This window comes from Aotus nancymaae, unplaced genomic scaffold (assembly GCF_030222135.1).
Source record: "Aotus nancymaae isolate 86718 unplaced genomic scaffold, 86718_ANA_hifiasm-v0.15.2.pri h1tg000048l, whole genome shotgun sequence".
NCBI classification, from domain to species: domain Eukaryota; kingdom Metazoa; phylum Chordata; class Mammalia; order Primates; family Aotidae; genus Aotus; species Aotus nancymaae.
In genome coordinates this window covers 2,228,213-2,253,919 of record NW_026988462.1, presented here as the reverse complement: position 1 = coordinate 2,253,919, position 25,707 = coordinate 2,228,213, and the positions used below count along the sequence as shown (strand labels likewise).

Below are 25,707 nucleotides of genomic sequence, written 5' to 3'. Positions count from 1 at the left end.
GCTAGCAGAAGTGACAGTCATGCAAATGTTTCCTGTTAGTGGCATGCAAAAATAATTTTCCCCTAGAAAGAACAGAAATTTGTGAGTCAAATCTTTATTTGAACTGATTCATTAGCAGCTAATTAACAAGTTACATAAATTTGTTTGTCATGTGTTCATTTTATATTTGTATGAGAGTAATGAATTTCCTTTTAAAAATTATCCTTTAACATATTCTATAATTTAAACATGTACCCTCTAGTAGAACCTAGAGGTGAGATAGGTGAGGGAACAGGACACAGAAATAAAAGCTATGACATTTTTTTTTTTTTTAATTGCATTTTAGGTTTTAAGCTATGACATTTTTATACAAAACAAGTTAGAAAAAATAAACAAGCTGGAAGGGGGTTTAATTATCTGTCATCCTTAAACACTATTCTATGCAGGAATACATAAATCCCCCTGAAATCTTTATTTCATGATCTAATCTGATTCCAACGTGGACAGCATGGTCTTGTTAGTTTGTCTTCAACACCACCACATATTCCCTTCCGTGTGGGAAATTCCCAGACTCTCAATAGAGCATTCGCAAGCACAAACATGATAGCTGCTGACACCGTCCCATTCTCTTTATCTGAAGAGTCAAGTATTATTTTGGAAATACTTGAGATGATGGGAAAGCAAAGAATAAAACTTTGCCCAGTAAACTCTTCCTAAGTCCTGGAAATATCATTGGGGAGCAAAGCTTGAAGCTAGAATGGCAGCTACAGCCCACCAGGTTGGCTTCCAAGCCACCTCTCTGGCCTCTTACCTCTTACCGTGAGCATGACATTGCATTAGTGACAGTTTAGGAAGATGGAGGCCCACGCTAAGGATGGCTCAGACTCTCCAGTGGTCACTGGGATAAGGGATTCAAATAAGATGAGAAAAGGAGGTGAAACGCACAGGAAAAGAAGTGCTTACTCCGGATTCCAACGTGCATCCTAGCATGTAGCTGACAGCTAGAGGACGGGGCAGAAGGGAAGAACGGAACAAAACAAAGGCGACACGGATTTAGCCTTACTGAAAAAAGACAAACAGACATTTCTTTCAGGTGTCTCTTACCTCTGAGCATGGGAGTGATGATCGTGGAAAGCAAACTTCCAGCATTAATGGCCAAGTAAAAGATGGAAAAAAATCTGTTTCTTTGTTTCTCCTGCAATGTTAAGGAGAAAGTAAGACGGCTTTGGCTATCAATCAACCGAGCAGAGGTAGCAGATGATCTCACTTTACTTCTCAGTTTTGGTTGGTATCTTACTTCCTAATGCACTTAAAAGAATTTGATGGAGAACAGGCTTTGCGCCAGTGGCCTCTGACTCCTGGATGTGTGTAATTCATTCACGTGGGCTCTGCGGAGGCTCCTGCTCTTACCTGGCCCTCTTCAAACTGATCTCCGCCAAATGCAGACACGCAGGGCTTGATTCCTCCAGTCCCGAGAGCTATCAGGGCCAGGCCGATCATGGACAGCGCCCTGGGAAAGACAGGGTATTAGGGCCAACATGGCAGATCCCCACAAGCAGAAGCCTTCTCTTTTCCCCAGTTTCCCTCAGCGGGCCTGGCACAGTGACACACATAGAGAAGAACATAATCTCACGGGAAGCCAGCTCACAGGAATGCAGCCTGATAGGCGAATGCAAACCTGAACTCATGGGCCTTCAAGCTCCTGTCCCCATCTAATAATTTACCATCCAGAAAACATAAAACAATAGCTTGCAAGCTGAGCAAAGCCTTAGGTATGGGGTTCTTTTGTAGCTTTATTGTTTCCAGTAAAAGAGTGGATAAATGAAATGTTATTGAACAAATATAAGCATTGTGTCTGGTACACTCATAACAGACTCATAATAGTCATTAAGTAACATTGGAAAACATGATTTCATTGCAAAGCAGAATATCAGGTTAGGCAGTATGACCTCAGTTTGTTTACCAGGTACAAAAAAGAGGAAAGAAATAGACTAAAAGATTTATTGTTATGTCTAGATGGTGGCATTAAGGGTTATTTAATTGACTATTGTATTTTCTAGGTTATTGCTAAGTATTTTACCTCCTGAATTGAAAAAAACAATTCATAGCATTTATTGACTCTCACTTTGTAGTTTTATTAAGTTTAGAGGTAGGAACCACAAATTTCTTGTTTTATAGGCATGTATCCCATATCTTCTTGGTTGCTAACGTTGCTTTTAAACACTTAAAAAAATTTTATGAACAGATAAAGTCAAGGAAAATATTGCACAAAGAAAGAATTCTGTAAAAATCATGCTTCCTGAACCAATCTTCCAGAATTGGCTGGCCAAATCACCCCTTTAATCTTGTCTGCCTCTTAATACAACTTGCATCTAATGTTGCCAAACTAAGCATTTCAAAAGACAACAAAATCACTGCCTACTGAATATCATATACAATTTATTCTTGTGAGAATTTTAGGTGTGCTCCAGTACGAACTCTGTGAAATGAAAAATAAAAAGCTAAGATTTCTTGAGCACCGATCACCTGTCAGGCAGTGTTCTAGGTGCTTTGCCTGGATTAACCCACGACAGTCCTACTTGAAGTAGGTACTATCACAAACAAGGAAACTGAGGCACAGAGATTAAGAAACTTGCTTAAGCCTCACACAACTAGGAGGGGTACAGCCAGAATCTGGCTCCAAAGTCCATGTTCTTAATTGATATTACAGATTAGAAAACTGAGGCGTGGAGAATAGCACCTGCCGAGGCCACAGCGCGGCTCTGTGGGAGGGCTCGCAGCCACTGCCTTCCACCGGCACAGTTCCCTCTGGGCACCGAGAGTGTGGCATCAAGAGATCAGTCTGGACAGCAGTCTCTGCTAAGCCAGCAGTGTAGGGATTGCCGATACTAATTTGAGTTTCTATTGTACTCTCCCAGCTCATTAGGTACTTTACTCATAGATCAAGGAACTGAAGCAAAAAACCAGGAAACTAAATAAATCTCTACAACTAGTCTATTAGGCCACACTGCAGTGAAACAAGGTTAATCCAGCACATGAGCATTTGTCAATAACACCTGCCATCCAGAGCCCAGCACAAAGGGCTGGAACAAATATTTATGAAATGGGATTGTTGAAAAACAGGCACAAGTGTGGTATAAGACAGAAAACCAAGGTCCTGGAGTCTGGAAGACACCTGGCGGTATGAAGGATCAAGGTCTGTGGGAGTTTATATCCCTCCAGGGAGGTTAAGACCAACATGAATCCCCTGCCCACTGACTGTACATCACGTAGAATGTGACAGTCCATGACAGCCAAACCTCAGAGTGAGCAATGCCTCCAGACAACTATTGAGGTGTGACATCCTGCAGACCCAGCTTAATCCATTTGACAGCCTTCTCCATACTGCCAAAGAGGGAAGAAAAACCTTATGCTCACAGTGAAGTTCAAGGAAAAAGCATCAAAGAAGCACTTGGTGGGAAGGTGGTGGGGGCAGCAGCGAGCATCAACTCACACGTGCACAGGAAGGCTGTCGGGAGTGCCATCGTGGTTGTGGTCTGTGAGGTCAGTAATGGAGCTTACTGAGAGGACTACTTGTCCAATTGTGTAGACGATGGAAAGCGACACAATGGTCCTGTGTTTCCAAAGGTGAAGAGAATCCAAGTTAACCACACAATAGCCATCCACTTCCGACTCCACTGCAAGAGACCCCCTCCTCGAAAGCTTTCAAGAGCCCAATCCTGAATACACTTATTTCTTGAACTTGACTAACACTGGTAACTTTCAGGAAGGCACATGGGCAAAAAGAATAGAGCAAAGTTTTGGGCTAGGCATGGTGGCTCATGCCTCTAATCCCAGCACTTTGGTAGGCCGAAGCAGGAGGACTGCTTGAGCTCGGGAGTTTGATACCAGCCTGGGCAACATAGCAAGACCCCATCTCCATAAAAAAATTAAAAATTAGCTGGGTGTGGTGGCACATGCCTGTGGTCCCAGCTGCTCAGGAGGCTGAGGTGGGCGGATCACTTGAGTCCAGGAGTTTGAGGCTGTAGTGAGCCATGATTGTACCACTGCACTCCAGCCTGGGTGACAGAGCGAGACCCTGTCTCTTAAAAAAAAATTAACAAATTTTGGCTAGAGGGACAGGAGAGGGAAAAGACCCACTTTATCTTTCAAGCATTTGAAAGACTCAATGTTCTGTTTGACCTATGGAATTCGTATTTATATTTTTAAGCTGCACTCTAGGCTGGTGCAGTGATGTGATCACTGCCTGTCACATGCAGCTCACTGCAGCCTTGACCTCCAGGGCTCAAGTGGATCCTCCCACCACAGCCTCCCAAACAGCTGGGGCCACAGCTATATGCCACTATGCCTGGCTAATTTCTTTATTTTTGTAGAGATGGAGTCTCACCATATTGCCCAGGCTGGTCTCAAACTCTTGGGCTCAAATAATCCTCCTGCCTCAGCCTCCCAAAGTGCTGAGATTACAGGTGTGAACCACACCACACCTGGCCTCTCCTGATTGGTAATGATATTTGGCTAGGAAGTGGGTCTTTGGTAATTTTTGTAGAATTCTTTGGAGGTAGTGACTATTCTTTCTTCTGCCCCTGCTACTGTTTATATGTCTGTCTCCTGCAAACCTCAAGCTGAAATGTGGTCCCCAGTGTTGGAATCAGGGAGTGGTGGGAGGAGTTTGGGACACTGGGACAGATCCCTCATGAATGGCCTGTGCTGTCCTCAGGGTCATGAGTGAATTCCTGTAAGAGCTGGTTGTTGAAAAGAGCCTGGCACTTCCCTCCTCTCTCTCTCTCTCGTTTCCCCTCTGGCCATGTGATTTCTGCACACGCCAGCTCTCCTTCACCTTCCTCCATGGATGGAAGCAGCCTGAGGCTTTCACCAGATGCTTGGTCTTCCAGCCAGCAGAAGCATCAGCCAAATAAACCTTTTTCCTTGATAAATTCCCCAGTCGCGGGTATTCTTTTACAGCTCCACAAGGGGACTAAGACAGCCATGTCATTCTTTTGGCCTGGAAGAGCCTTTACTTCCTTCTTCCTTAAGTCCCAGGAAACCTTGCCTGACAGCCTCCCACTGGGTGTACTTGTGGAGCCCTTGCTGGAGGGCTGGGTGACTTCTCTCCTTGGTGACCTCACACCATGTGATCTGACACAGCGCAAGCCCCTCAGCAGCCAGGAGGTATGTTAGGGAGTTCCTTCATTTCCTCAGCCCTGAACTCCATGCCTCACACATCACTGACGATAGACAGTATCCCTGCTACTATGTCAAGATGAGACAAAGATGTTTTGTTTGGATCAGGGAAAAAACAAACCTATAGATGCTGTTTGCAGTCGCTAAATGTCAAGCACAGTGGTAGGCTCTAGAGACAGAAGATTGGGCAGAAACAGAGCTGTAAATGCTCTCCTAAGGGTTTGCTTTTTTTTTTTTTAATTTGTTTTTGAGACAGTGTCTTGCTCCTGTCATCCAGGCTGAAGTGCAGTAATATGATCACGACTCACTGCAGCCTTGACCTCCAGGGCTCACCTCAGCCTCCCAAATAGCTGGGACCACAGGTGTATGCCATCATGTCTGGCTAATTTCTTTATTTTTGGTAGAGATGGGGTCTCACTATGTTGCCCAGGCTGGTCTCAAACTCCTGGACTCAGATGATCCTCCTGTCTCAGCCTCCCCAAGAGCTGGGATTACAGGTATGACCCACACCACACCTGGCCTCTCCTCAGAGTTGATTCGTCATTCCAAAATTCCACCCTCCCTGACCACAAAATCTACATTTGCTTTTCGGCTTGTTTGTGAACAAGAAATTTCCAGCCACTCACTTGAATTTTCCCAGCCATGAGTCGGCGATAAGAGCTCCGAGAATTGGCGTCAGGTAGCACAGAGCCACAAACGTATGGTAGATGGCGGTGGACAGGTTGTCATCCCAGCGAATGAAATTTGTGAAGTACAGAATCAGGAGTGCTTTTGCAGAGGGCAGGTGGAAGAGGAGGGGGAAACAAAGTGAGGTCTGGTTACAGCCACTCCTGCTCTTCCCCAAAGGGTGAGAAGTGGCCAATACAGTTACCTCGCATTCCATAGTAGGAAAATCTTTCGCAGAACTCGTTGACCACGATGAAGAAGATGCTCAGGGGATAACCAAGGCAACTCTGACAAAAAAGAAACAAGCACAGGATTGAAATACACCCCTCACTGGTCCATAGCCACAAAGGAGCACCAGTGCATGAAAAGCAGCTAGTGCAGATTCAGTAACTTACCAGTGACTAGAGCAGGAAACTAGAATTCAATCATTGTATTCTCTACACTAATGCTTCCACAGATATAGCAATGAAATAAGCATCTAGTGGTATTGTTAGTCTGAGGAGGATTATCCACAGTATTTCCTTGGGAGAGGACATCCCACATGGAAACCCAGGATCCCACCCTCACTGGTTCTAGATGCACACTACAGATCTGTTAGGTGAATGAACCCTTAGGGGTAAATCAGATGAAATTCACAAGCTGAAGATATGTAGAGAAGGAAAAAGGGTACTCACCCATGACTTGGACATTCCTAAAAGAAAAGCAGAATCCCAATATTAAAGTCAAGCTGTTACAATACTTTTTGTTGTGTCTAAACTCAGAGCCTCTGACTTTTTAGGGAGGTTGGAGGGGCCATTCACCAAACAGCCCCAGCCTCCCCGGGACCCCAGCCCGAGACTCGTGCTTCTTATCGGAAGCAGGGCCTGGCATCTGTATTTTCCTTTAAGAAGCTCCCTGGGCAATTCTCGTGTGTAGTCAAAATGCAGAAGCAGCAGCTCAGAGAATCAGGCCCAAATCATTTCCTCCTGAAACACTTCAAAGGCTGCCCGTGGGGAAGAATCCACACACTCTAGCATGTCTTTCACTGTCTCACAAGTGATGGTGGGGATTACATTCCTGCAATATAAAATGCTTCTGCGTGCCTGACACACTGTGCACACTCAACCGCCACCTCCTGCCTGCCTGCCGGGCTCGCCCCATGATTTAAGTCTTGCCACTGATATTCCCTTCCTGAATCATCTCTGATGTCTCTACGTCACCACACTGTAATGATGGGCAGTTTATATCTTTGCTTCCCTTCTGGACCAGGTTCTGCCAGTGGACGAATCATGCACCATCTATCACACCAACATCCCCACTTTCACTGTCCTGTACAATACCTCCCATTGGTAGGGGCTTATGTCAGGAGAATGGGTGAGAAGAGCAGGAAGTACCAGCCTGAGAATACAAGGGAGTCGGTGCACGTGAGACCAGCGGACTCTCCCATCTGCTTCCTAGGAGCGCCTCATCCCCACCCAGTCAGCCCCTGCTCTTCCGTCTCCCGGAATTTTGACAAGAGCTGAGCTGTGCCCTTGTCTCTGGTCTTTACAACTCCTCACTCTTCTCCTGCACAAACACACTGCCCTGTGTTTATCCGTGTCTATCACATGCTATGCTGTTTCCCACAGGGCATCCATCCCTTTCCCCCTTACCCACCCCTATTTCCTTATGTTAGGGTTGTTTCTTGCCAGGGCTCCTTGAACATGCTCAACCTCTATTAGAAATCTAGGAATCGGTGACCCCATAGCAGTGGGTCTCACACTGGAGTGTGCCTCAGAGTCACTGGAGGACTTGCAAGAACAGATAGCTGGGCCCCACTCCCAGAGTTGTTGATTTGGTAGGCCTGAGATGGACACTTGAGCTTGCATTTCTAACAAGCCCCCAGATGTGGGAGCTGCCACTGGTCCAGGCAGTGTGCTTTGGAAATCACTACAGTAGAAAATTAATCTTTAGACTGTTCTTTTCCCAGTGTTTGTTCTTGGCACCTTTGTAAAAAATGAGTTGGCTATAAATGCGTGCATTTATTCCTGGGTTCTCTTTTCTAAAAGTCTCACTGGTTTACATGTCTGTTTTTATGCCAGTACCATGCTGATTTGGTTACTAGAGCTTTGTAATATATTTTGACATCAGGTGGTACCTCCAGCCCCATTTGTTTTTTTGCTCAGGATGACTTTGGCTTTTTGAGGACTTTTGTGGTTATATATGAATTTTGGGATTTTTTTTTTCCTATTTCTATGAAGATTGTCATTGGATCTTATCATTTGCAGCAATACAGATGAAACTGGAGGACATCAGGTTAAGTGAAATAAGCCACAGAAAGATAGATATCACATGATCTCACTTATATATGGGAGCTAAAAAAGTTGATCTCATGGAGGTAGTGAGTAGAATGGTGGTTACAAGAGGATAGCAAGGGTAGGGGAAGACGGGAGGATGAAGCAAGGTTTGTGGATACAAAAACACAGTCCTGTAGAAGGCATAAGAGCTGGTGTTTGGTAGCACAAGAGGGTGACTATGATGAACAATTTATTGTATATTTCAGAATAGAGGCTGGGCGTGGTGGCTCATGCCTGTAATCCCAGCACTTTGGGAGGCTGAGGTGGGCGGATCACTTGAGGTTGGGAGTTCAAGACCAGCCTGACCAACATGGTGAAACCCCATCTGTACTAAAAATACAAAAATTAGCTGGGCGTAGTGGTGAGTGCCTGTAATTCCAGTTACTTGGGAGGCTGAGGCAGAAGAATCACTAGAATCCAGGAGGCATAGGCTGCAATGAGCCAAGATCACACCACTGCACTCCAGCCTAGGCCACGGAGTGAGACTCCGTCAAAAACACCAAAAAACTAAAAACAAACAACATAGATAGAAGAGCTGGAATGTTCCCAACACAAAGAAATGACCAAGGTTTGAGGCGATGGATCTTCCAAATATCCAGATTTGATCACTACACATTGTATGCCTCTATCAAAATATCATACGTATCCATAACAACTTTTAAATCCTTAAGGCCCTACAGCAACCCATGTGTTGCAAATTGCAGCAGAGTTGCCCATATGAAAAGCAGCTCAACTGGGAGTCAGTGCCGGCCACTGGGGCTGGTGTTTGAGAAGGCGGACCTCTCTGCATCTGAGGTCTGCATCTCTAAGAACAGTCAAGGTGATGTCAATGCCGCTGGCCCGGACACTGCACTTGGAGGACCACATGCGGGCCGTGATGTCCTGCTGCCTGACGGCTCTATATAAGTGAGTTTTATCACTCCCCTGGCTCCAAGCACCAGAAAGACCATGGCAGGTATCCAATACAGGAGCCGTACAGCACGCTGAAGCCTCCACCACAGGGCCCACCTCCATCTGCCATACCATTTCCCTCTGGAGATCTTCCTTGCAGATTTACTGCCTTGTCCTTTCATTATGTGCAAGTTCAAAGCCCTATCCCACAACAAACGAAGCCACAGCCCTGGCAGAGGAACTCCCTTCCTAACCCCGACCATAGGGCCCTCCAGGCCTCACCACCTCTTCCTGGGCAGGTGCCTTCCCTCCTGATCCCGTCAGCCTGTGCTGGGGTTACTTCCATTCCTGCATCTCAGCGTGGCCCCAGGGACTCCTACCAGATGGTCTTGCATTTTTGCCCATTTAAGAGCATTTTAGGGCAGAGTATGGTAGCTTACACCTCCATCTGAGGTGGGCGGATCACTTGAGGTCAGAAGTTCAAGACCAGCCTGGCCAACATGGTGAAACCCCACCTCTACTAAAAATACAAAAATTAGCTGGGCCTGGTGGCGGGCGCCTGTAATCCCAACTACTCAGGAGGCTGAGGCAGGAGAATCGCTTGAGCTTGGGAGGTGGAGGTTGCAGTGAGCTGAGATCTCACCACTGCACTCCAGCCTGGACAACAGAGTGAGACACTGTCTCAAAAGAAAAAAAAGAAAGAAAGAGCATTTTAGATGCTATTTCAGTCCTTGTCCTAAGGGGGAATTCACTGTCCTGGTTTCTCGGGACCCCACTCCAAACTTCCTGCCTGTTAGGAGTTCTGGACAGAGATTCCTCCACACGAATAACCCGGTTTCCTCCCAAGACAGGGCTGCCGTGGGATGGGGTCACTTTCCGGGCAGTACACCAAGAATGAGGCCTCGGAGTCAGTCCTGCGGCCGCGTCTCACGCTGGCACCTGTGGGCTGCCTGGCGGCCGAGCCCATCTGTTCCGGGGTAGCCCAACAATCAAACGAGGCCAACCTCCGCCCTGCGGGGTTACTGGAAGTGTCCTGCAAACCCCACGGCGCTCAGGGCTTCCTTACGGGGAGACACGACCTCCTGAGCGTCCTCAGGCCCCCGCGCCGCTTCCCGCAGAGCAGAAACAGTGTTTGTGGAACGAGCTTTCCAAGACCCCGCTTATGCGTCACCGAGCCCCGCGCTCAGGTCAGCTCTGCCCTGTGGGCCCGGGGCGGCTCCAGGACCGCCCCGGGGCTGACCCGCGGGGATCGCATCCAGGTCCCGGGCCCCAGCCTGGCTTCCATTGGGTTTAGGCCACAGGGGAGATCAGGGGGAAGAGGAAACATTGGGGTACTTGTTTTTCTGGCGTCCTCCCTGCAAGGTCCCCTCAGACCATCACCTCAAGTGACAGTCGCGGCTTCTCCGACGTCTCCCTTCCCACCTGACTCTCTCCTTCCAGGTTTCGGGAGCGGTTCCTCCCCCTCATCTTGCAGGCCCAGGGGGCGGCGGGCAGGCTGCTGCAGGCCCAGGGTCCACGCTGCCCTGTGTGGCCCATCCCCCGCGGCGTCTTTCTGTGCCCGAGCCCTCCCGTGCGGAGCGTGACTTCTGTGTCCTGGGTGGGTTGTGGTGACGCAGTGCACCTGCTGTGGACTTGGGCCGCCGTTCACACCGCGCAGGGAAAGCGCCAGCCTCCAGCGAATAGGAAGGGCTGGTTGGGCAAGTGTGCGTTTTGCAAGCTCGGCGCAAACCAGGCTGCGGGTGCAAAGCGTCACTGCTGTGCGGGGTGTGTGTGTGTGTGTGTGTGTGTGTGTGTCGTGTGTGTGTGCGTGCGCGCGGCGTGTGTGTGTGTGTGTGTGTCTGTGTGCGGCGTGTGTGTGTGTGCGTGCGCGCGGCGTGTGTGTGTGTGTGTGTGTTTGTTTTTGAAATGAAGTTTCACTCGTCTGGCTGGACTGCAATGGCGCGATCTCAGCTCACTGCAAACTCTACCTCCCAGGTTCAAGCGATTCTCCTGCCCCGGCCTCCCGAGTAGCTGGGATTACAGGCGCCCAGCGCTGCTCGTTCTTGAGGACATGGCAATACCACGTTATGCTTTGCCTGCTTAGACTTTGGGTAATATGGCCTTACCATTGCCTCCCAAAGCCAACGAGAGGGTTGGAGCCACACCAAGGCCCGTCTTATCCCTGGCCCCCTTCAGGGAAGCAGGAGTGAGCTCTGAAAACCCAAACCCAGCAGAGAGAGCTCCGGGCTTCATGGCAACCCTTTCCTGCGTTCCCCGGATTTTTATTTGCAGGGAAAGACTTCATCTTTCCAGAGTTGTTCTTCTGTCTTTGCTAAATATTTTGTACCTGTTATTTGCTTCATAATAGTGATAAAGCTTTTGTCTACTTCACATGTACTACAGTTACAGAAAAGAGGCCATTCAGAAAGCTTAGGTCCTAACAATCATCGCACGCGGAACTAAATTATGGAAAAGGAAATCCCTTAAAGTGTAGATCTGAGATTTAGTACCCAGCCATCACCGAGAAGTCATTTTGTTTTCTGAAAGCGTGTATTCCAAGAACTGCATTTATTATTACAGGGCAGAGGTTGCTAAACGCTTCTTTTATAGAATCAAGAGCTATCTACTGGGTGTAACACTGCAGTCAGCATTTCTTATCTTAATAGGTCTGTGTCAACAGGACTGCTATCTTAGAAAGCTCAAGTGCAGGACTGGTGTTTACATCGGGACTAAGACTGAACTCAAGTATCAACTATCACAAGATTCTGTTTACTTAGGTGTATTCGTGTTTATGTTGGTTCCCTGCTAGAAAACCTCAGAGGCATATTCGAGTAGCCAAGTGTTTCTACATCACTCTGGGTCCCTTGTGTGAACTACTGACTAGAGCCAAACCCAGCTTAGAATCTGGACTTCCCACCGGACTGGCTTCCTTAGCACCGATACGTTGTCATCACTGAATAAATGCAGGCTCCTCTTGCTATTCTAGACCCAGCAGTGGTTTTGCTTTTCTTTTGGCTAAAGAATTTAAGGAAATAAGTGTATATTATACATTTATATGATTATTGACTTGGGGGCTGAGGGGAACAGGGAACGCAGGAGAAAACAAGAGACTCCCCTGTCCCCCACTACTCAATGAAATCTCCCATTCATGTGAATATTTCCTACTATTTATATAAAGCATGCTCCATATTTTGAACCATTTTGGGATGGAAACTTTGACTTTGATGTTTTATTACCTAGAAATTAATAACTCTGTCAGCAACTGGCAGACTGCAGAGAATGTGCTTCCAGGAGTTGGACTTCAGAAGTCAGAAGGAACAAGGCTTTTTGCTGAGGTCTAAGAGAGAAGCCCTCACTTTCAGGCAGAGACATAACTGTTTCCTTTCGTGACCAAGAGTGAAACTGAGGGAATACTGTAAGCTTCAGCTCCTGTTTTGAGGATATGTTTCTGAAACTGCAAAGTGTGGTGGTCAGAACAGTGGTCCCTTGGAGATGTCCCTACCGTAATCGCTGGGATTCAGGGATATGTTCCCTCCTGCGACCAAAGGGTTTTGCAGATATGATTGAATTAGGGGTCTTGAGATGAAGAGTTTAACTTGGATTATCCAGGTGGACCCAATACAATCACAAGTGTCCTAAAAAGTCAGAAAAGGTGAAAGCAGGGGAGTGACTACAATTGTTGCAGGGTGGGTCCCCAAGCCAGGGAATGCGGCAGCCTGGAGAAGCTGGAAAAGGCAAGGATACCGGTTCTCCCTGAGAGCCTTTTGATGCAGCCCTGCCAACATCTTGATTTTAGCTCAGTCAAATTCACTGTAGACTTCTGACCTCCAGAACTATGAGAAGGCACTGTGTACGCCACTAAGCTTGTGGGGCTTTGTTATAGCGGTAATTAGAAACTAATACACATTGGTTTGCCCCAAACTCTGTATATACAGGTCTTTAGTCACTCCTTACACATAACTAAGACTCAAATTTCCTGCCCCATTTTGTTTGTTGGTGAAATGCTCTTTATATTAATTTTTTCCTAAACTATATTTTTCTACTTGGAGCTTAGTAGTGCACACCTGGCCCCTGCCTTTTAAACTGTATTTGGCAGAATCTAAGCTCTGGCGCTTGCTCTGGAAATGCTTTCATAAGCCAGGAGTAAAGGAGTCAAGTTGACAAAGTCGGTCCCACAAGAGCTGGCCCCTGAAAGAGCACAGTGTGACCTTGCTAATGGCAAAAGCGGCTTTTCAATTAAGGAGAGAATGTTCTCAATATTGCCCCTGCATCTAGCCAGTGGAAGGATGTGGGCTTTTGGAATCAAGAGCTCGAACCTCAGTGTAGAGACATTCCTTCTGGCCCTGCAGCCTTGATCAAGGTGCTTAACCTCTGGGCTTCCATTTTGTCATCTATGATGTAGTTTGCATGTATATCCCCACCAAAATCTCATATTGAAATGTAATCCCCAGTGCTGGAGGTGGGGCTGGTGGGAGGTGATGGCATCATGGGGGCTTTAGCACCATCTCTCTTGGTCCTTGCCACAGTGAGTTCTTGTGAGATCTGGTTATTTTATTTTATCTTTTGAGATGGAGTCTTGCTCTTTCACCCAGGCTAGAGCAGAGTGGTGTGATCTCAGCTCACTGCAACCTCCACCTCCTGGGTTCAAGCGATTCTCCTGTATCAGCCTCCTGAGTAGCTGGGATTACAGGCATGCACCACCATGGCCGGCTAATTTTTGTATTTTTAATAGAAACAGAGTTTCACCCTGTTAACTAGGCTGGTCTCAAACTCCTGACCTCAAGTGATCCACCCACCTCGGCCTCCCAAAGTGCTGGGATTACAGGCATGAGCCACTGTGTCCGGCCTTAGATCTGGTCATTTTAGGGTATGTAGCATCTTCCCCCTCACTCTCTCTTGCTCCCGCTATTGCCATAGGACATGCCTGCTCCCTCTTCACCTTCTGCCATGATTCAAAGCTTCCAGAGGCCTCCTCAGAAGCAGATGCTGCCACGCTTCCTGTACAGTCTGCAGAACTGTGAGCCAATTATATCTCTTTTCTTTATAAATTACCCAGGTGTTTCCTTGTAGCAATACAAGAATGGCCTAACACAGAAAAATGGTACTGAGGAATGGGGCATTGCTATAAAGATACCTGAAAATGTAGAAGCAGCTTTGGAACAGGTATAGGTCAGAAGAGTGTAGAGGGCTCAGAGGAAGACAGGAAGATGAGGGAAAGTTTGGAACTTCTTAGAAACTGGATAAATGGTTGTGACCAAAATGCAAATAGTGACATGACCATGAAGGTCAGGCTGAAGAGGTCTCAGATGGAAATGAGGAAATTATTGGGAACTAGAGCAAAGGTCACTTTTGTTACATCTTAGCAAAGAACTTGGCTGCATTGTGTCCATGCCCTAGGAATCTGTGGAAGTTTAAACTTGAAAGTGATGACCTATTGAGGGATCGTGTCAAGGAAAACTGAGTCCACAAGGGGTGTGGTTTCCAAGGCAGAAATTTCCCACAACGTGCCCGACAGGCCTTCATCCACGTCCCCATCCGGGAACTTAGAGTTCTCTGTCTAACTTTCCCACGCGCACGCGGGCTGGGTAGAAAGCCCAGATGAGCTTCCTTTGTTTAGAAAGCCCGCCAAAAGCTCTGAGGGAGGAAGCTTTGATTGCGGGCCAGGCAATCTATTCAAAATTAGAGTTGAAGGTCAGTCTCTCCAGAGGAAGTCTGGAAAAGCTCTTCTTACTGGACGAGAACTTGAATGAGGCAGGGGTAACTCTGGGGTTAAAATTTCCCCTACTCCCTTACTTATAGGGACTATACTCTGGATTCCCTCACATGGCAACGTGGAAGCTGTCTCTCCCTCTCTCCCTATAGGGATACCCCCTCTCTGGGATCCCCTCCCACAACAGCGTGGGAGCTCTATCTACTTCTCTCTCTCTCTCTCTCTCTCTCTCTCTCTCTCTCTCTCTCTCTCTCTCTGCCTAATAAATCACTCTCTGAAAAACTCTTTGGGTCTGCTATTTACTTGAATGAACTCACCATGCCATCAGGGCCCTCTCCCCATTCTTGGGTGAGAGAACCCAAGAACCTTGGGCACATCCCACTGGGGGAAGGAGCCGAGCCTCCCCTGTGTCCCGCAACCCCAGTTACACTAGGATATCTGGTAGAAGAAATTTCTAAGCAGCAAAGCATTCAAGATGTGGCCTGGCTGCTTCTAGCAACCTATGCTCATAGGTGGGAGCAAATAAAATGACTTAAAGCTGGGACTTATATTTAAAGAGAAGGCAGACTGTAAAAGTTGGAAAAATTTACAGCCGGGCTATGTGGCAGAGAAAGAAAATGCATTTTCAGCAGAGAAATTCAAGCAGGCTGTGGAGCAACCACTTGCCAGAGATATTTGCATAACAGGAAGAAGTCAAGTGCTGACACTCAAGACAATGGAGGAAAGGCCTCTAAGGCATTTCAGAGACCTAACTGGCATCTCCTTCCATCACAGAGCCCAGAGGCCTAGAAGGGAAGAATGGTTTCATGGGCCATCCCAGGGCTCCACAGCCCCATGCAGCCTCAGGACACTGCTTCTTGCATCCCAGCCACTTAGGCTCCAGCCTTGGCTCAAAGAGCCCTAGATACAGCCCAGGCTGCTGCTTCAGATGGCGCAAGCCATAAGCCTTGGTGGCTTCCACATGGTGTTAAGCCTGCAGGTGTCCACAGACTGCAAAAGTGAAGGAGGCTTGGGAGCCTCTGCGTAGATTTCAGAGGATGTATGGAAAAGCCTGGATGTCCAGGCAGAAGCCCTGCTGCAGGGGTGGCGCACTCACAGAGAACCTCTGGTAGGGTAGAATGGAGGGGAAAGGTGGGGTTGGAGCCCCCACACAGAGTCCTCACTGAGTCATTGCTTAGTGGAGCTGTAAGAAGAGGGCCACCATCCTCCAGACCCCAGAATGACAGATCCACCACCATCTTGCATCCTCAGCGTAGAAGAGCCACAGACAGTCAACAACATGTGAGAGCAGGCTCTGGAGCTGAACGCCGCAAAGCCACAAAGGCAGAGTTGCCCAAGGCCCTGGGACCCCACTTGTTGCATCAGTGTGCCCTGGATGTGGTACATAGAGTTACAGGAAACTATTTTGGAGCTTTAAGATTTAATGACTGCCCCACTGGGTTTTGGACCTGGGTGGGGCCTGTAGCTCCTTGTTTGTGGCTGATTTCTCCCTTTTGGAATGGGAATGTTTACCCAATGCCTACACTCTCATTGTATCTTGGAAATAAGTAATTTGTTTTTGATTGTGCAGGCCTATAGGTAGAAAAGACTTGCCTTGCCTTGGAGGAGAGTTTGGACTTGGACTTCTGAGTTAAAGCTGAATGAGTTAAGACTTTGGGGGATTATTGGAAAAGCATGATTGTATTTTGAAATGCGAGAGGGACGTGAGATTTGGGGAGGCCAGAGGGAATGATACAGTTTGAATGTGTGTCCCTGCCCAAATCTCATATTGAAATATAATGCTCAATGTTGGAGGTGGGGCCTGGGGAGAGGAGGCTGGCTCATGGGGGAAGTTTCTCATGAATGGTTTAGCACCCTCTCCCTTGGGACTGTCCTCACAATAGTGAGTTATCATGAGATCTGGTTGTTTAAAAGTGTGTAGCACCTCCCCCTCACTCGGTGCTCCCACTCCAGCCATGTGACATGCCTGCTCCCCCTTCACCTTCCATGAGGATAAGTTTCCTGAGGCCTCCCCAGAAGTGAGCAGATGCCAGCACATGCTTCTTGTACAGGCTGCAGAGCCATAAGCCAATTATACCCTCTTTCTTTACAAATTACCCAGTCTCAGGTATTTCTTTATACCACTGCAAGAACAAACTGACACAATCTACCACTTTCTCTGAAAGTTAGTTATTAAGATGGAATCTACATGAATAAAATGAGTTTTTTTATTCACTGCATCTCAGGAAGACAACTTGGCAGAGTCTTTACTGAGTGTGAGTGCATCTTTAGGAAGGACTGACTTAAAATACAGAAAAAAATTTACCATGGGGGAACCTGGCAGGGGTGAGGAGGTGGCCATTGAAGAAGAAAGAGCCTCCTCCAGGGTCGTTTACTTTGACCCAAAGAAGGGGGGCCTAAGGATGTCATGCTGGAAGTCAGGCCATGGGGATGAGGATGGTGTGGACCAGAGCAAAGTCCATCTTCTCGAATTCAAGCCATCATGGCATCGCATTTGTATTTGTCGTGACAAGCATTATATTGCCTATTGAACTGCTTTGCAATTGGACGTTGCTATAGTGTGCACCAGGCAGGAATTGCTCCACAGCCATGCTAGTCAGCGGATGCAGAAATGAGCCTGGGGCAGGGAGGCGCTTGCTAGGCATGACCCCGTCCAGGGTCACCCACTCCACCTGGGCTGTCCACTGTCCACACCACTGACCTGAGCTTCCTCCAGTGGAGAATCTTGCTCCCAAACCTTGTGTGCTCTCTCCTTCCTGCAGGTGAAGCTGTACTCCCGGCCCGGTATTCAAGGCCCCCCAGGGTCTGTCTGTAACTCCATCCTCCTCTGCCCCAGCTGTCTGTCCACATGCCGACTTTTCTCTCTCCCCTTGGGCCCTTTCAGAACTCCATGTCCACGTGGGCTCTCTCTGCCTCCTTGGCCTCCCACATCCTCTCTCCCATCTCATCAGGGCTCTTTAGACCCTTTACAGCTGCCCCAGCAGAGCAAGCGGTGCTACTTCGGAAAAATGTCACAGAGCCTCCTGTGGCATAGGATGTCTCTCTCACTTCTTAAGAAAATAAAGCATGTGCCACTTCAAAAAGCAGCAGCAGGACCCGCACCAGGCTTCACTGTGACTGCCCTGAGGACGGGGTGGGTGGCGGGAAAGAGGAAGGATGTGGGTGCCTGGCATCACAAGCTTGGTTTGATGTTTCTTCCAAAATGGATAAGCTTTGATGGAGCAATGAAAAGCATTTTGCTTTCCTTAAATGGGATCTTCCACCCTCAGAGTCAGTTTAGCTCTAGAAGAAATTCGGTGCCTGTAGCCCAAAGCCCTTGTTTCTGGAGCGGCTATTGTTGAGGCTGTTTCTCGCCTGGCTTGCTGATTTTTTTTCTTCTTGGATTGGAATGGTTTGCCGCCTTTCCCACCCTTGGGGGCTCTGCTTGTCCACCTGGTATTCTCTTGTGCGTTAGAAAAGTGTGGGCTTCCGGGCCGGATGCAGCCCAGGGAAGCCTGGCCTGACAAGTGAACGAGGGCCACTAGCTCCAATCAGAAGAGGTGTCGCTGGTGGCTGCACTGCTGGTGACCGGAGCGTGGGCTGCGTTCCATACCAGGGGTCCTTCCGCTGGGACCGCGATGAGAGCATAGCCCGCACCCAGCTGCGTCTGTCCTCAACTTCTCTTCATAAAAATAGCCTCTTTTTCAGAGGCAGGCATGGTGGCTCACATGTGTAATCCCAGCATTTTGGGAGGTCGAGGCGGGTGGATCACTTGAGGCCAGGAGCTTGAGACCAGCGTGGCCAACATGGTGAAATCCTGTCTCTACTAAATATACAAAAATTAGCTCTCCTCCTGTAATGCAAGCACTTTGGGAGGCCGAGGCGGGTGGATCACTTGAGGCTAGGAGCTTGACACCAGCCTCGTCAACAAAGTGAAATCCTGTCTCTACTAAATATGCAAAATTCAGCTGCATGCCTATAATCCCAGCCACTCAGGAGACTGAGGCCCAAGAATTGCTTGAACCCAGAAGGTGGAGGTTGCAGTGAACTGAGATCGTACCACTGCACTCCAGCCTGTGTGACAAAGGGAGACTCCATCTCAAAAAAAAATTATCCTTTCCACAGCTACCTTCTTCCCCACTAGGAAGCTGCAGTTCCTCTAATCCAGCAACAAATAGAAACATAAACACAGAAGACGCTGATGTGCGGTTTTCAGAATGCCGCTTTCATCAGACTCCTGCTTCTCTCTCCTGCACCACTGCTAAAAACAAATGAGGCATCAGACTCCAGGAACAAAGAAATCATACTAAACCCTAACAGCAGGAAACTAACTTAGAACCGTCTAAGGAAACTGGCGCCGGAGGGAGAATGTGGGTTTATCAGGTGACTGGGCGTGAGGCCATGCGGGGAGCAGCCTATCCCACAGCCTTTGCACACAGGCCACCAGGCCAAGGCTTGACTGCAGCTGACCTGAGTCCCAGCAGACGCCTGGCGGTCCTCCCAGAACACAAGAGGATAAGAAGGTGGTGAGGGGCTCCCCAAGGGTTCTGCTGAGGTGGGGGGCTTTCTGCCCAGCACCCTCGGAAGACAGACATAGAACACAAAACCACGAAGGGAAGCAGATACCAGCCTCTGGGACAGCATCGGCTCCACACACCCAACAGGCAACAGAAATGGTGGCCCTGACAATACTGTACATTGTCAGAGGAGAAAACAACACTAAAGATGTGAGTGTCACTAAAGTAAAAGGAAATAAGCCTGGGCAATGTGGCAAGACCCCACCTCTACAAAAAATCTAAAAATGAGCTAAGCGTGGTGGCACGTGCCCCTAGTCCCAGCTACTTGGGAGGCTCAGGCAGGAGGATTGCTTGAGCCAGGGAGGTCAAGGCTGCAGTGAGCTGTGATTGTGCCACTGCACTCCAGCCGAAGTGACAGAGTGAGACTCTGTCTCACAAAACAACCAACCAACCAACCAAAAAACCCACCCAATCTCCTAGCCTTTTGGAGGGTTGCTTTTCAAGGCAATGAAGTTCAAGACCCTAACTTATACACGCACTTTTTTTTTAAGTGGTAAATTATAATTAGAAAAAAATGCTTTACAATCATGGTTGAGTGTGAAGTTAGGGTATAAAACAGAATGCAAGTTTTCTGCCCACACGATAGATTAAAAGTAATGGCAAAAACCGCAGTTCCTTTTGTACCAATCTAATACTTGGGTTGCACATGCCTCTTTCCTGTCATGAGAGTATCTGTAAGAAACTTCTAGAAGCAGAACACTATTAAAATATGTGTATTTTTTAAATGTCATTAGATATTATCTAACAACTTTCCATAAAAATGTCAGGTGACTTTTTTTTCATGCTTCTCTTATAATTTTCAAATTAGCATGCATCGCAGGAACAGCTACATTTTTCAAAAAAACAGAAACGTGAAACACTGAGCGTGAAGGTTGCCTGGAAGCCTTATCTGTAGATCCATAGTGCAGCATCAGCAGGATGGGAACGCTGCTTTTAGAACTGGAGGTAAATTGCCTGTGTCTCCTACATCACTCTGGGGTCTGTTTTCTTTCTCTCTCTTTTTTATTTTTTGAAATGGAGTCTTGCTCTATCACCAGGCTGGAGTGCAGTGGTGCAATCTCAGCTCACTGCAACCTCCACCTCCTGGGTTCAAGCGATGCTCCTGCCTCAGCCTTCTAAGTAGCCGGGACTACAGGTGTGCACCACCATGCTCAGCTAATTTTTGTATTTTTAGTAGAGATGGGGTTTCACCAGGTTAGCCAGGATGGTCTCTATCTCCTGACCTCATGATCCACCCGCCTCAGCCTCCCAAAGTGCTGGGATTCCAGGCGTGAGCCACCGCGCCTGGCCTAGGACCTGTTTTCTACATACCAACTCTCTTACTAAGTGGACCATTTACAGTTGATTAGAGCTATGACCAGAAAACCCATCTGTCTTGCGGCGGGAAGACACTGGTCACCAAATGTAGCATCCGAGCTGAAGATGGAGGCCGTGATGGAGCTATCTCTACACTACGCATTTTCTACCTAAAGTCATCTCTCAGCCACAGACATACTTCAGAGAGGATGCTTTCTGTTTCCATGCTGGGTGTTGAATAGTATCCTGCCCAATCCCCCGCAAATTCACATGCTTCCCACAATCTCAGAAAGTGATCTTATTTGGAAATAGAGTTGTTGCAGACGAAATTAGTGAAGACCAGGTCATCCTAGGACAGGGTGGTCCCTCATCCAACGTGAGTAGTGTGCTCCTAAGAGGAGGAAAAGCGACATGGAGACAGATGGGCTGGCAGAGACAGCAGGCACGTGTCCACAAGCCCAGAGATGCCAAGGACCACCGGCCACTACCAGAGCAAGAGGAAGGTCCCAAATGGTCTCCCATAGAGCCTTCGGAGCGGGTGTGGCCCTGTGGACCCCTTGATTCTGGGCTCCCAGCCTGCAGGACTGAGAGAGAAGACTTTTCTGTTGCTTCACATTCCCCAGTTTGTGGTGCTTTTGCTACGGCCACCACAGGAACAAATACACCACGTGAGCTTAGGTGTTTTGAGTTTTGTTTTTTTAACTTGTAATATTTAATATTTTAACTTTGATTTTAGGGGTACATGTGCAGTTCTGTTATATAGATAACTCATGACTCAGGGTTTTGATGTACAGATTATTTTGCCACCCAGGTACTAAGCCTAGTACCAACAGTTGTTTTTTTCCCAACCTCTCTCTCCTCCTATCCTCTACCCTCAAGTAGCCCCAGTGCGTGTGGTTCCCCTCTTGGTGACTTTGTGTTCTCATTATTTTGCTGCCACTTATAGGTGAGAATATGCAGCGTTTGGTTTGCTGTTCCTGTTAATTTGCTGCAGATAATGGCCTACAGCTCCATCCATGTTCCTGGTAAGGACATGATCTTGTTCTTTTTTATGGCTGCATAGTATTCCACAGTGTACATGTACCACATTTTCTTTAGTCTTTCATTGACAGGCATCCAGGTTGATTGTATGTCTTTGTTGTTGTGAATAGTGCTGCAATGAACATATGTGTGCAGGTGTCTTTCTGGTAGAATGATTTCTATTCCTTTGGGTATATACCCAGTAATGGGACTGCTGGGTCAGATGGTAGTTCTTGGAGGCGTCGCCACAATGCTTTCTACAATAGTTGGACTAATTTACACTCCCACCAGCAGTGTATATGTGTTCTCTTTTCTCTGCAAGGTGTTTTGATTTAATGGAAAAAAAGGTTTACTTCCTCAAGAACATCTCAAATGTATAAACGTCTGCCATGTCCTAATAGAGCTTAGAGTAAAATCTTGTCACTGGAGCAGATTGTAGAAGTTTTAACTGCCCGGTTTGAGAACTTTTAATGAAGCTTTTTATGTAAGTACATTGTGTGAATTTTCCAGTTGTCAACCTGATCTCTGAACCAAAATTTCCTCTGAACATGTACCTGTTGTTACATATCCCCACATGGTACCTGGAGGACTCGAAACCCTCTCTCCAATGAGAGACTCCTTTCCACAGCCTGACATGGGGCTTTGAGCCGTTTCCAGTCTAGGAACCAGGAGACGAACTGGATCTTCCTCCTCCTCAAGCCTCTGTGGAAGACCCTGTCCCTCTGCCCTGCAGCTGTGGCACTTCCCACCTGCTGAGCCCATGCTTTCACGGTGTTCTCATAGCTGCACGCATCCTAAACCCCAAAAACCAGAGGGGCCGAGAGCAGAGGTGTGGCCCCACCTGGCTGTCAAAGCCCCCTTGAAATCACATCCACGAGATGACCCCAGGGTCCACTGTCCTCCGCAATAGACTTCCACCTTCTGAAACCAAAGGACAAAGGTACAAAAGAGTGACTTCTTGGTTCTCTGTGCTGTAACCCCAGGATGATGAGTCACAGTGCTCGCTCCGCTGAGAACACTGCTTTCTTTTTCACTGTCCTCATGGAAGAATGTGGAAAGCTTCCTCAGGCCTGACCCTTGTATTTATTTCCTTATCAGCTCACCGGGGGCACCTACCCACTTTCTCTCCTGCAAGGCATAGAATCAAGATGTGACTGTATCTGGGACTGCTGCCCCCGCCATGGGAACACAGCTGACTGGGGAGTCTCGGCTCCAAGGTTCCACACCAGGCCCCCAGTCATTAGCAGCTCTGCTGTGGGGAATAGAGTGGCTGTGCCATATTCTAGGGAGGAGATTACTGGTAGCTTAACTAGACCATTGAGTAAGCCCTGTTTGTTCTTCATGGAATGGTTCAGTAACTCAAAGGGCAGCAAAAAAATTATTAATCAAAAAAACCCGGCCAGGTGCGGTGGCTCACGCCTGTAATCCCAGCATGTTGGGAAGCCAAGTGGGGTGGATCACGAGGTCAGCAGTTTGAGACTAGCCTGACCAACATGGTGAAACCCTGTCTTTACTAAAAATACAAAAATAATTAGCTGGGCATGGTAGCACATGCCTGTAATGCCAGCTACTTGGGAGGCTGAGGCAGGAGAATCGCTTGAACCCAGGAGGCAGAGGTTGCAGTGAGCCGAGATTGCACCACTGTACTCCAGCCTGGGCGACAGAGCAAGACTCTGTCTCAAAAAACAAATGAACAAACAAAAAAACCCAAGTGAACAAAAAATGGAATAATTCTACTCAAGACATTTTGTAAGAGATGTGACGGTCCTTGCAAACATTTAGCATCCATTCAAACTGGGCAAATCCACAGTAGGCACATCCTTCAGCTTAGACAAACACTCCTAGTTGCTGCTTTCACTGGTCTCATAGTACCTCATTTTCCTCAACTCCAACTCGGAGTAGAAGTGTTGTTTACAGGTTTCTGTTCCTGCTCCCTGAGGACATGACTTTCTCCAAGGCAGGGTTATTTAATCCTCCATGGTAGGTAAATTCCTGCATAGCTGAGGACTGGGAGTGTCTGGTCAGCCCAGCAGAGCCACATTCAGGATCGCTCCCATTCATTTCCACCCCTCCCTACTTCTTTTTCATTTCAGATACAGTCCCTCTGTTGCCCAAGCTGGAGCAATCTTAGCTCACTGCAACCTCCACCTCCTGGGCTCAAGCCATCCTCTGGCCTCAGCCTCCAGGGTAGCTGGGACTAGAGGTGCGCGCCACCAGGCCTAGCGAATTTTTTTTTTTTTTTTTTTGTAGAGACAGGGTTTTGCCATGTTGCCCAGACTGCTCTCAAACTTCTGAGCTCAAAGGACCCGCCTGTCTCAGCCTCCCAAAATGCTGAGATTACAGGTGTGAGCCGCAGCGCCCAGCCCTCCCTATGCTGACAGCACCGGCCGGCTAATTCTCAAGTTCTACCTGCTAATTTACCCGACGCTTCATCATCATGGACATGTACCCACACAGACAAGCCATGGGCCAGAATGCATAGATCTTCCCACAGCCTAATTTTTAGGGCACAGTAGCAACATTTGCACATGGGTAGGGGTCAAGAAAAAGAAAATGGGGGTTCTTGAGAGCCGGGGTTCTCCAAGCGAGGGCCTGGGACCAGCAGCATCACCCCACCTGGGAATGTGGCCCTGTGCTTATGCTCTGCCCCGCACCTACTGCTCCAGAGACTCCAGGCGAGGGGTCTGGCGAGCCCCGCTGCTGGAACAAGCCCTCACTCCCATGAGCCTGAGGCACACTCAAGTTTGAAAACCGCTGACTCAGCAATCTTAGCCAGAAAGAACCCAATGTCAGCAGTTCTCTCCTTGCTGCCCGCTATGCCAAAGGCCTCCTGCAGCGTGGGGCCGCCTCTGGAGCTTGCAGCAGGGACACCAGCTGCCCTGGCACTTCAACATTGTTCTCCGGTTGACTCAAGAGCTGACAAGAGGAGGAGAGAGTGGGAGGGACTCTCCAGGTGTGAGGGACCTTCACCGCTTACCCATCATTTTAAGCCCAGGCAGCTGACTTGGAAAAACTCATCAGAATCACAAACAAGGCCAGCCAGGAGGCTGAGACCTGGTGGGGCAGGAAGAGAACAAAGCCTCCTTCATTAAGTGAGTGAATATCTCCAATCAACCTGGAGGTCTTGGCAGATAGAGGCAGGAGCTTGCTGCATACAGCCTGAAGCCTTGCACCTAATTTTCAGAGTCCATTTAGCATAGGGTCTTGCTAAGCTTCGGATGAGGGAGTGAGGCGGGGTGGGAGGAAAGAGACCAAATAGTCGAAATCTTCCCCAAAAGCATCCCCAGCCCTATGACCCCACAAAGCCTTCAGAGGCTGCTTTTTCTTACTGAGCCTTCTTCCCAGCATCTAAGAAGTTTTCTGCTATTTGGAGACTTAATTCAACTGACAGCCCTTGGGAAAATGGCATCTCTCACCCCAGCCTCTAAGCAGCACAAAGATACCCTAAAGCAAGGGTCCCCAAACTGTGGCTCACGGGCTGAATCTGGCCCACCGCCTGTTTCTGTGTGGCTGGCAAGCTAAGAATGGTTCTTGTATTTTTAAGTGATTGAGAAAAGTTTTTGAAGATTATGTTGTGGCACATGAAAATTACATAAAATTCAAATGTCCGAGTATATGAAGTTTTATTGAAACTGGTCTGCCCACTTGTTTGTCTGTTGTCTACAGCTGCTCTAGAACTACAGCATTGAGAAGTTGCCACGGACACCACGTGGCCCCCAGGACCCAAAGCATTTCCTCCCTGGCGCCTTCCAGAAGAGACTGTCGACCACTGCTTTAAGCAAAGGAGGTGCCGTTCGGGAGCCCAACAAGACGCTGAGCCAGGCTGGGCTGGGTGTGGTCGCATCCGAAGCAACTTGTATTTACCCTGTCGGCTGTTGTGGATTCTCCTTGCTTCTGTTGCTAAGTCTAATAAATGCCTTCATGGCGCAGTTCTGAGTCTCATCCGATCCCTCTCCCTCACTTTCCTATTCATTCAGAACTTCTGCTCCTGGATTCTCAAGGGTGAAAAAGCATCTACTGGGAAAATTTGTTCTAATTCCAGTGGGACGAAGTCAGAGGCAGGAGGCACCAGCTTCTCTAAGGACCATGCCCTGCTCGTCTCCTGCCTCGTTCA

General features: G+C 48.0%; 1 protein-coding gene across 1 annotated transcript in view; it reads right to left on the bottom strand.

Moving 5' to 3' along the window:
• The window catches only part of SLC15A1 (solute carrier family 15 member 1), a 63,980-nt gene that overhangs the window by 36,641 nt on the left and 1,632 nt on the right, over positions 1-25,707 (bottom strand). Inside the window, exons 2-7 of the mRNA XM_021667908.2 lie at positions 6,501-6,517; positions 6,032-6,113; positions 5,787-5,928; positions 3,473-3,592; positions 1,390-1,489; positions 1,084-1,174 (exon numbers count right to left, since the gene is read on the bottom strand). Coding sequence (XP_021523583.1) covers positions 1,084-1,174; positions 1,390-1,489; positions 3,473-3,592; positions 5,787-5,928; positions 6,032-6,113; positions 6,501-6,517 — 552 coding nt within the window. The remainder of the gene's footprint in view (positions 1-1,083; positions 1,175-1,389; positions 1,490-3,472; positions 3,593-5,786; positions 5,929-6,031; positions 6,114-6,500; positions 6,518-25,707) is intronic.